At 46.6% G+C, this 11205-nt stretch overlaps 1 protein-coding gene across 1 annotated transcript in view; it reads right to left on the bottom strand.

The window, feature by feature from the left end:
• Nucleotides 1-5131: 5131 nt before the first annotated feature.
• Nucleotides 5132-11205, bottom strand: part of LOC142250150 (putative ferric-chelate reductase 1) — a 90683-nt gene continuing 84609 nt past the window's right edge. The window contains exon 16 of the mRNA XM_075322282.1: nucleotides 5132-9729. Within this exon, the coding sequence (XP_075178397.1) occupies nucleotides 9640-9729 (90 nt within the window). The 3' untranslated portion in view covers nucleotides 5132-9639. The remainder of the gene's footprint in view (nucleotides 9730-11205) is intronic.

The following is an 11205-nucleotide window of genomic DNA, read 5'->3' as shown; positions in this document are numbered from 1 at the left end:
TTTTTGAGCCGCCCCTGCCACGTCATGGCAAATCTCGATAGGGGGGTCCTACTCTATATTTAATATTTACATTGTGCCATGCGGCCTCCTAAATTCATTAAAAGCAGAACCATATTAAAGCAACACATATACCTGTAACATATCAGAAACTGCTTCCATGTTATCAAGGAGAGGCAGCTGCTGGTGTGTGTGGCCTTGTTGCATATGCTGGCACCTGGACTGCCTTTATTCGCAGTTATCTGTCTTTGCAACATGGGAGCGGTTCTGAGATGTCACAGGTATATGTGTTACTTTTATATGGTTCTGCTTATTAAAATATTTAGGAGGCCGTATGGCACAATGGTAAATTATATTATATAGAGTAGGACCCCCCTATTGAGATTTGCTGTGACGTGGCAGGGGTGGCTCAAATTATTGATCAATTGTTTGCTAAAAATCTCATTTTGCATTATAATACAGTGGGAATGAATTTGTGAATTTTACACTTTTTATTTGTTGCATACCATTCATAGGCAGTGCTGGCTCCCCCTTTCTATAATGAATCAGGAGAACTATACTACATTTCTAATTGGAGGTACCTATGCTGTGCTCCTCCAGCGTCCTCCTGCGATACTGGGAACTGACCAGCATGTAAGCGGCGCAGCCACTTACAGCAGCGACAGCTATCAGCGTATTCTGTTCTGATCCGGAACCATGGAAGATCACCATAGATCATTGGCAAAAAAGGTGACAAGAGCATTGGCAACTAATCTGGCTGCCATCCCCTTACTAACCATCAACACTAGAAGTAGCTGAGGGGTGAACTAACATCCTATGCACCGCGAACCCAGCCGGAGAACTAGCTATCCTAAAGAAAGGAAGGATGAATAGCTCTCTGCCTCAGAAATAGCAAAGGTATAGCAAGCCCCCCTCATTCAAAGACTACGCTGATATAGGAAAACACAATACACAGATGGATGATAGGATTAGCAAAGGTGAGGCCCCATTGACTAAATAGGAAAGGATAGGAAAGGGGCTGATGGTGGCCAGAGAAAAACCCTACTAAAATCCAAATACCTGATAGTACAAAAAGTCCTCAGATCGCACGATCTGAACTCCGTCCTATATCAGGCGCTCTTGTCAAACCAATGAACAGAAAGCAGGAACAATTACAAATTCAAGAAGCAACAAACACATGGACTTATAGGAGCAATACTCCAAACATAGCTGCAGGGAGCTTCCCAGCTAAGCACAGAGAGGGAAGATTCCTGCAAGCAAATGAACTGACAATAACCACAGTAAATGACAAACCCAGATAAGAACAAAAAGAACAAAACAACATAAGAAAGAACAAAGCACTTATTTGGGGTAGATGTGGTCTGGAGCAAGATGAGAAGGCTGGTAAACTAAAGAACAAATGACAACCGGCTCAGCCTGCTAGCAGACCAAGGTTTAAATAGGCAGAGAGTTAGCAATGGAAATGCCCATTGCTCCAGCACACCTGGTCTCTGTCCAAACCATTCCTGGCCACAAGAGGGAGCCTCACAGCAGCTAAAGCATAACTGACATTCACAACAGTATTCTCTGCTCCCCATGTCCAGGATTGTGTGCATGGGGAGTAATAATCATGGCCTTAATCAGCAACCGGCACATTGCAATACAGAGACCAAACAGATCTCTGTGCTGCAATGTATTATAGCTGGATGCGCAGCCTCCAACACACATCTATCTGAATCGGGTTTGGTGCCGTCTTTAGCCTTGGGCGGCACTTGCGCAGATTGTTATGGTTGCAGGTTTAAGTAAAATGGCGCTGTTGTGGATGCATGCACAGATTGGGATCTCAGCTCGTTATTGAGTAGAGATCTGAATCTGCGCATGCGCTGCCACAGCACCATTTTCCTGAAGTCTTTCAAGAAGTTAATGTGCACATGCGCCAGCAACGACACCATTTTATTGAAGCCTACAACCACATTGATCTGCGCTAGTGCTGCCTTCGACTAAGGACATCACGGAATTTTAAACAGCATGAATATATTTACACTAGAGACAGCTGATTGTCTATTGTAGAGCTGAAGACCCTACCCACAGTCTCAATGCAAGAACAGCTCATTGCACCAAGACTTCTATTGGTGATTAAATAACAAGGCTATGGGTTTCTACAGTGAACCTACCTATTAAATCAGTCTTTATGCCCATACCTTTAGTGTATCAAGCCTGATCCTGATGACAGGTTCTCTTTAACGTTTGGCACAAATTTGGCTGGAATAGATTGTCTACTCCATGTCGTATTTTTAGAGCCCCAAGAAGTCCCATCACAAGAAAAGCTCCTCATTAATGACCCTATTTTGGAAACTGTTCAAGGAATTAAGTTAGGGGTATACTGAACATTTTGAGCTTCCAAATGCCTTTCAGAATGTTTTATTTCATTAGGCCCTGAAGTTGAAAATTTTATTTTTTTCCCACAAACATGTTGCTTTAACCCTAATTTGTACATTTTTTTGCAAAGCATAACAAGGCACCATGCATTACAGGAGCAAATGGACCTTTCAATCTGTAAAACTAGCTAACACTAATACCCTGATACCGTAAGGCGGGCTTTACACGCTGCGACATCGCTAGCAATTGCTAGCGATGTCGAGCGTGATAGCACCTGCCCCGTCGCACATGCGATATGTGGTGATTGCTGCTGTAGCGAACATTATCGCTACGGCAGCTTCACACGCGCATACCTGGTCGGCGACGTCGCTGTGACCGCTGAACAATCCCTCCTTCAAGGGGAAGGTGAGTTCAGCGTCACAGCGACGTCACCGCGACGTCACTAAGCGGCCGGCCAATAGAAGCGGAGGGGCGAAGATGAGCTGGACATAACATCCCACCCACCTTCTTCCTTCTACATTGCTGGCGGGATGCAGGTAAGGAGAGGTTTGTCGTTCCTGCGGCTTCACACACAGCAATGTGTGGTGCTGCAGGAATGAGGAACAACATCGTACCGGCAGCAGCAGCAGCGATATTATGAAAAGGAGTGACGTGTCACCGATCAACGATTTTTGACGTTTTTACGATCGGTGATCGTCGCTCCTAGGGTTTCCACGTTGCGATGTTGGTAACGGCGCAAGATGTGCGTCACTAACGACATGACCCTGACGATATATCGTTACTGATGTCACAACGTGTAAAGCCCGCCTAAGAAAAGTTTTTCAGAAGCCTATCGTAGTATATTTTTTGTTGTTTTGTATGTAATCTATTTTTTTTTTATTTTTCTAAGACAAAAACAAAAGTAAATGGATAATATATAAATAAGGGAGAAAGACAATAAATAAGACAAAATAATTTATTAATGTTACAAAAAAGTTAAATTGCATATATAAAACACATTTCTGTTGAAACTAGAGGAATATTCTGATAAACAAATATTATCTGATTATCTAGAGCGGTGGTGGGCAATTAGTTTTCCCAAGAGGCCACACGAGAAACTGGTGCTGCTGTGGAGGGCTGCTGCTGAACTTAACAGAGGTGGTCCGAATCCAAAGATGAACTTCATCTTAAACTCTACGTAATCTAATACTCTAACCTCCATTTCTAATATACTTCAATTAAAAATTCCGTAACTTTACCTCTCTATTCTGACTTCCTATCTGCTTCTTATTTTATTTTTTTACTTTTAAGGACATTTTTTTTTGAGATTCACCAGTCAATGCTGGGATACACAAATGGGACATGATTGCCACAGTCTCTGCACCCTACATGAAACTAAGCATCATCAGTGATGTCCATTTCAGGACTGAGCATGCGTCGGTTGTAAAATGTGACGTATGTTCACTATGAGCTCTCTGAGCTATATTCCTTTGAATGCACAGTGACAGTGCACTCCATCGTATGCTCCAAATAGAAGTGACGTGCTGATAAGAGAGCGCACTGTCAGTGCAAAATGTAAGGAGACAATGACAGACAATGTACAATGTAGGGAGAGCAGAGACCAGCACAATCCTGAAACAGATGTCACTGATGACGCTTTGTTTCAAGGTGGGAACTGCAGCTGTGACAGTGACCTCAGCCTCTGCCCCCTGATGACACCCAGCGTGAGTATCTCAACATGCACTGGGATCCTCAAAAGAAACATCATTGGAAGTAAAAATAAAAACAGAAAATAAGCACACAGGAAGTTAAAGTAGAATTGGAATGGTAGGGAATTTTTAATTGAAGAATATTAGAAAAGTGATTAGATTATTGAAGGCAGAAGCTAGAGGCAGAGGGAGGAGCTCTAGGCAGGGAGGAGCTAGAGACAGAGGGGGAGCTAGAGGCAGAGGGAGGAGCTAGAGGCAAAGGGTGGAGATAGAGGCAGAGGGGAGAGCTAGAGGTAGAGAGAGGAGCTAGAGACAGGGAGGGGCTAGAGACATAGGGGGAGCTAGAGGCAGAGGGAGGGGTTAGAGCTAGAGGAGAGCTAGAGGGAGGTGCTAAAGGCAGAAGGTAGAGATAGAGGTAGATAGAAGAGCTAGAGGCAGATAGAGGAGCTAGAGGCAGAAGGACGAGCTAGAAGCAGATAGAGGAGCTAGAGGCAGAGCTCTGCCCCTTCCTCCCCCTTCTATTATCAAAGAATCTTTGTAATGCTATTGCCGGTGTCCCCGCACTGTCCCACTTCCTCTTCCCAATAGGGATGCCAGCACACTCCCTCTCTTGACATTACAGAGATTCTATGCAGATAGGAGAGGGAGAAGTGGCAGAGCACTGCTGCTAGCGTCCCCCCTCTGCCTCTAGCTCCCTCCCTCTGTCTCTAGCTCCCCCTCTGCCTCTAGCTCTCTCCCTCTGCCTCCAGCTCCCTCCCTCTGCCTCTAGCTCCCCTTTGCCTCTAGCTCCCTCCCTCTGTCTCTACCTCCCCCTCTGCCTCTAGCTTCCTCCCTCTGCCTCTAGCTCCCCCTCTGCTTCTAACTTCCTCCCTCTGCCTCTAGCTTCCTCCCTCTGCCTCTAGCTCCCCCTCTGCTTCTAACTCCCTCCCTCTGCCTCTAGCTCTCTCCCTCTGCCTCTAGCTCCCTCCCTTTGCCTCTAGCTGCTTCCCTCTGCCTCTAGCTGCCTCCCTCTGCCTCTAACTGCCTCTCTTTGCCTCTAGCTCCCTCCCTCTGCCTCTAGCTCCCTCCCTCTGCCTCTATCTTGCTCCCTCCCTCTAGTCCCCTCTGCTGCCTCTAGCACAGCCCTCTGCCCATTGACATAGAATCTCATCAGTAATATTGCCATCACCTATCTCAGTAATGGGAAAGTCTTCACTGAATACAGATTTGACCTTAGAGCTGAGAATGTTGATAGTGACTGATCAATTCTGGCAGAGAAAGAAGGAAATTTGTCTGAAACGATTATTACAAAGTTGCTTATTTTCATGTGTACTATTTATTTTTAAAATAAAAATGAAAACAATAGTTACACTTTAAGTGTAACAATTCCTCCTAGGTGTTATTCATTATACTATACGGGCTCCACTTATCCATTATGTGCACACATGGGTATGGCAGTCCCTGCTTTCCTCCACTGACGTTTGAGCAGCTCAGCAGCCCCCCGAATCCACCAATGAGAAGGCGGCACCCACCGGGAATGACAATGATCAGAATCATAGATTAGTCCCTTTCCTTCCCTCTGGCTGGACAGAAATAGCCAGAGGGCCGGATGTGAGCCGCAGTTTGCCCAGTATTCATCTGGATGATACTCTGAATATATACAGTATAATACAATGTCTAAAGACTATTAACAAGGAGAGAAGAGAATAACATATTGGGCTTAAGGGTGCTTTACACGCTATGACATCGCTAGCAATTGTTAGCGTTGTTGAGCGTGATAGCACCCGCCCCCGTCGTTGTAACGATATGTGGTGATCGCTGCCGTAGTGAACATTATTGCTACAGCAGCGTCACACGCACATACCTTGTCAGCGACATCGTTGTGACTGCCGAACAATCCTTTCCTCAAGGGGGAGGTGCGTTCGGCGTCAGCGGGATATCACAGCGATGTCACTAAGCGGCCGCCCAATCAAAGCGGAGGGGCGGAGATGAGCAGCTGGAACATGCCGCCCACCTCCTTCCTTCCTCATTGCTGGCGGGACGCAGGTAAGGTGAGGTTCCTCGTTCCTGCGGTGTCACACGTAGCGATGTGTGCTGCCGCAGAAACAAGAAACAACATCGTACCTGCAGCAGCAACGATAATTGAGATTGGGGGGGGTGTCACCGATTAGCGATTTTGAACGTTTTTGCAACGATTCAAAATTGCTAATAGCTGTCACACGCAACGACATTGCTAACGCGGCCGGATGTGCGTCACAAATTCCGTGACCCCAACGAGATCGCTTCAGCGATATTGTAGAGTGTAAAGTCACCTTAAGTCTTTGTGCACATTGTCCTGTGCGGTGGATATTTAGAGGCACACATGGAAGCCTTCCATTGAAGCTACACATCTGAAATCCTTACTGATGTATCCTGCGGACAGAACGCTTGACTCCAGTGTACACAGAGCCTAAAAGTGGTTGTCCCGGACTTTTCAATATCAGATTGGTGGGGATCTGACGCCACGTGAATCATAGGTAAAGTGCATTAACAAACAATGTGAAGGGCTACATCTGCCCCATTTTTTGCTAGTGTCCGGCAAACGTTGCAGCAGATAACAACTGATTGGTGGAGATGCCAAGTGTCAACCCACCTACGATGTGATATTGATGAGCTATGGATTGGTCCTTTAATTTGACAAACCCACCACCTATCCACCCCAAAAAACCTAACAATGCAATGCGATATATGTTGTCAACATACAAGTAGCTTGAAGCTTTGGTTTACTTATTTCAATCACTAACAACACATACAGGAAATTTACTTTTGTACCGGACTCTAAAATTTTAATATTTTTCTAACAACGCTTAAGTGAGAAAATATATATATACCGTATTGCGTAAACATTTTTGAATTTAATTAAATTTCTCAAACTGCTGATAACCAGCAACTGTGCTTAGACAAATGAAAGAAAAAAGAAAACTAAAATACTCAGCCCCAAATCTACAGGTTAAGGCCTTCTTCACACATCTGTGTCTCTGGTACGTGTGACGTCCGTTTTCACATGTACCGGTGACCTGGGCACATGTAGACCCATTAAAATCAATGGGTTTACATACACATGTGTGTTTTGACATGGACCGTGGGTCCGTGTGAAGCATACGTGTGTCCGTGTGCTCCACACGTAGACATGTCCATTTTTCTCCGGCAGCACGGGTGTCACACGGACCGCACAGATGAGATCATGACATGTACCAGAGAAAACACACGTGTCTGTGAAATAAAATTATTTTCTACACTCACCTTCTCCAGCGCTGCTGTCTCTGCTGCTGCTGTCACCTGCTTCCGACTCCCGCTCATTATGCTCATCGCATCTGCATGGCACAGAGGACCGGAAGCCGGGCAGAGCTGGATATTATAGATCAGCACCACAGACAGCAACGCCAGGGACAGGTGAGCAGAAAGTTCCTGTTCTCCGTGTGTTATCACGGGTAGCACACAGAGAACACACGTGTGCCAAAATCACGGCACATGGAGGGCAATACGCACCTTTTACACATCTGTGCAAAACGTGCGTGGTTTTCACGAACGTGTGAAAGAGGCCTTGTAGTGTTTTTATTAACATGACAGGTTCCCTTTAACCAATTTATGTTAGTTAGTCCTTACAGTAAGGAAACAGCTGATGACCACGCAAGTCATATACAAGGACTCAGTGTAAAAATCTAAATTCTGTTTTCTCCTGCCAAGACATTCACATCCAGCACTTGTTCACCATGTTCTTTACCTTTATTTGGTAAAAAAAAGGGAAAACTTTCAGCTCATTTTCTCACAGTTTCAATTTTCTTTGGGGGGAAGGGGGTTTGTGTTTGGGGTGCTCATACAGGTTCATACTACCAATGGGAGATTTTTAATGAGTAATCAATAGTTTGAGAAGACATTGTCAAAACCAGCTATTGAGAGTACTTCCTTTTTTAAATGCTTATTGCAGTTATGTAAGGTTTCCTGTGACCCTCCACTCTAAGGGGTACTTTGCACACTATGATATCGCAGGTGCGATGTCGGTGGGGTCAAATCGAAAGTGACGCACATCCGGCGTCTCTATCGATATTGTAGTGTGTAAATCCTTTATGTTACGATTAATGAGCGCAAAAGCATCGTAATCGTATCATCGGTGTAGTGTCCGACATTTCTATAATGTAGCTGCAGCGACGGTACGATGTTGTTCCTCGTTCCTGTGGCAGCACACATCGCTGTGTGAGAAGCCGCAGGAGCGAGGAACATCTCCTACCTGCGTCACCACGGCTCACGCCGGCTATGCGGGCGGACGGAGGTGGGCGGGATGTTTACGTCCCGCTCATCTCCGCCCCTCCGCTTCTATTGGCCGGCCTCTGTGTGACGCCGAACGTCCCTCCCCCTCCAGAAAGTGGATGTTCGCCGCCCACAGTGAGGTCGTTCGGGAGGTAAGTACGTGTGACGGGGGTTACTGAGTTTGTGCGACACGGGCAACACATTGCCCGTATCGCACAAACGATGGGGGCGGGTGCGATCGCACGATAAATTGATATGTGTAAAGCAGCCTTAAGGCCTCCTTCACACATCTGTGTTTATGGTATGTGTGATGTCTGTTTTCACACGTACCGGGGACACGGACACACGTAGACCCATTTTAATCAATGGATCTGCGCACACCTTCGTATTTTCACTTCAGACCTGTGTCCGTGTTGAGCACAAGCATGTCCGTGTGTTCCACACGGTGACACGTCCTGTTTTTCTACAGCAGCACTGATGTCACTGGGCCCACACACTAATATAATGTGACATCAGTGTGACACATACCGGAGAAAACATGTGTCTTTGAAATAAAATGATTTTCTATACTCACCTGTCTCCAGCGCTGCTGTATTTGGCACTGCTATCACTTGCATCCGGGCCCGCTTATTATACTCATGAATATTCACTGCACTGTGGACCCGGAAGCAATAGCGCTGGAGACAGCAGCATTGGGTACAGTAGCGCCGGGGACAGGTGAGTAAGAAATTTCTGCTCTCCGTGTGCTATCACGGATAGCACACAAAGAATACGTGTGCCAAAATCACAGCACACGGATAGCCATACGTACCTTCAACACAGTCTGTGCAAAACGTCAGTGTTTTGCGCGGGTGTGTGAAAGAGGCCTAAGGATCGTCCTCCCGCCCTACCAGTGGAGGTATTGTCAAACTTACCACTGCATTGGAGAACTGGAATGCTGATCTGAGCGGAGGTCACAATAAGAGGCAATCAGAAAGACTGACTATATATGAGAAATGTATTGTCACTTTCCAGTCCACGGATGGGGGGGGGGGGTTCTTTATTTAATATAAAAAGCCCCCTTGAATTTATTACCCCTAAAACTGGTATGTGCAATTTAATGTCATGAGTTGTATGTCATAATATATCATTTGCTATGAATTTTGATATGGAATTGCCCCAAACCCCAAAGTCATAGACTTAATATAGTCCATGTGTAAATATCTCAGATATCCTGCGCATTGGTAATTTTCAAATCTAAAAAAAAATTCCAGATGATGATATCGTGCTGTATAAGTTCATTCTTTGGCTGGGAAGAGTTGGCTTTTTCAAGCAGTATACAATATGAAGCTTAAGACTGTCCGATGCCAACCAACAGTGCTATCAGAAATGCCAGATTGCCACAGATGAAGATTATAAGTGCCACAGTCTCTATTTCTATCTGCAAAAGAAAATTATTTGACTAACTTTAAGCTTGAAAACATAATTTCAACATCTTATATTCAGTATACAAAGGAGAAGACTCTTACAGGTTTTAATAAGCGTTAATCAACTTTTACCATGCAGATTTCTGCCTATGCACAGTGTACATATAAAGCTGCCAATCAGTGCTGTGGGTGGGTTAATATGACTCAAAATCAGGTAGATGTACATATAGGCCTCCGCATAACACCCATTCCACAAAGGGTTAAATCAGCCGACCTGAAACCCTAGTCACCCCCTCAGGGAAGGACGGACACACCAGTGGGCGGGACCAGGCGGATAGGGAACGCCCACCTAGGGGTCTGGAGAGCCCGGGGTGGGAAAAAAGAGTTAGATGAGATAAGTTGGAGTTGAAGTTTGGAGTGGAGGTGCAAGCTGACAGGTGCCAGGGTCGGAGCCCTGACACATTGGCTAGGTGGCAGACGGTAGCCAGAGTCTGCAGGAGACGGGAAGATAGCTGCGGAGATCCGAGGTGGACTGGCACAGGGTTGGAGCCCGCCAGTACCGACACTGGACAACCGACCGGAAACCGTGTGCACAGGAGGGTTCTCGGACCCTGAAGCCAGGACCGGAACCAACGGCCTAGCTAATTAACCGATTGAGGGCAGGATTTTAGGTTCTGTCCCAACCTAAGTCCTGAAAAGTAGACAACCACCCACAGAGAGGGATAGGGCAACTTCCAGGGCCCGTAGATCCCAAGGGTCAACGTCAGACGGGCACGGCTCCCAACCAAAGGACCAGGAGCGGACTCCCGCGTTTCACACCGGGAAGTCCTACCTACAATACACTGAGTGCAGAGGAGAGAGACTTTGACTACCAACCTGGGTGTGGGATCAGATACCCCCGTCTGGGCAGCCGCCCATCATCACCTTGGTTTACCACAGGACTTGTGTGCTTTATTCGACCGTGAGTAACATCCCCGGCCTGGCCGGGTGCGCCAGCCCCTGCACTCACTATCCTCAGCATCCATCCCTACCCATGGAGGGGTTAACATCCAGCTGCCAGCCCAACATCCCCGGGAGCCCCACAACGGCAGCGGTGGTGCTACATCTCACCACACACCGTGGGAGGCGTCACAGACATTTTACAACCAATCCCGTATAAATATGCCCCCCTTTTTATTCGGAGTGTCCGCGCGACCCCTGGGCCCTGAGAACACCTCGAGCCACAACGTAGATCCGGAACCGAGCAGCACAGGCTGCTGGCACGGGGGTGGCACAGTAACACATCACTGGAATCAGGGTCTCTGTCTCTATATTATGCTTCCCTCAGATGGGGGAGCAAAAACCTGGTGACAGATTCCCTTTAAGGCAGGGGTCTCACTGGCGTGTAACATCTGATGTGAGTGAATCGGATGCAATATGCTAATGACACTTGGCTCAAACTCTACTGCGAGCGTGAGCTGAGTGTCATCTACTGTGCTCCGATTGCATTG

The sequence above is a fragment of the Anomaloglossus baeobatrachus genome, chromosome 8, assembly GCF_048569485.1.
Source record: "Anomaloglossus baeobatrachus isolate aAnoBae1 chromosome 8, aAnoBae1.hap1, whole genome shotgun sequence".
Lineage (NCBI taxonomy): Eukaryota > Metazoa > Chordata > Amphibia > Anura > Aromobatidae > Anomaloglossus > Anomaloglossus baeobatrachus.
The sequence above is the reverse complement of the archived record's forward strand: the minus strand, read 5'-3'. Positions and strand labels throughout refer to the sequence as shown.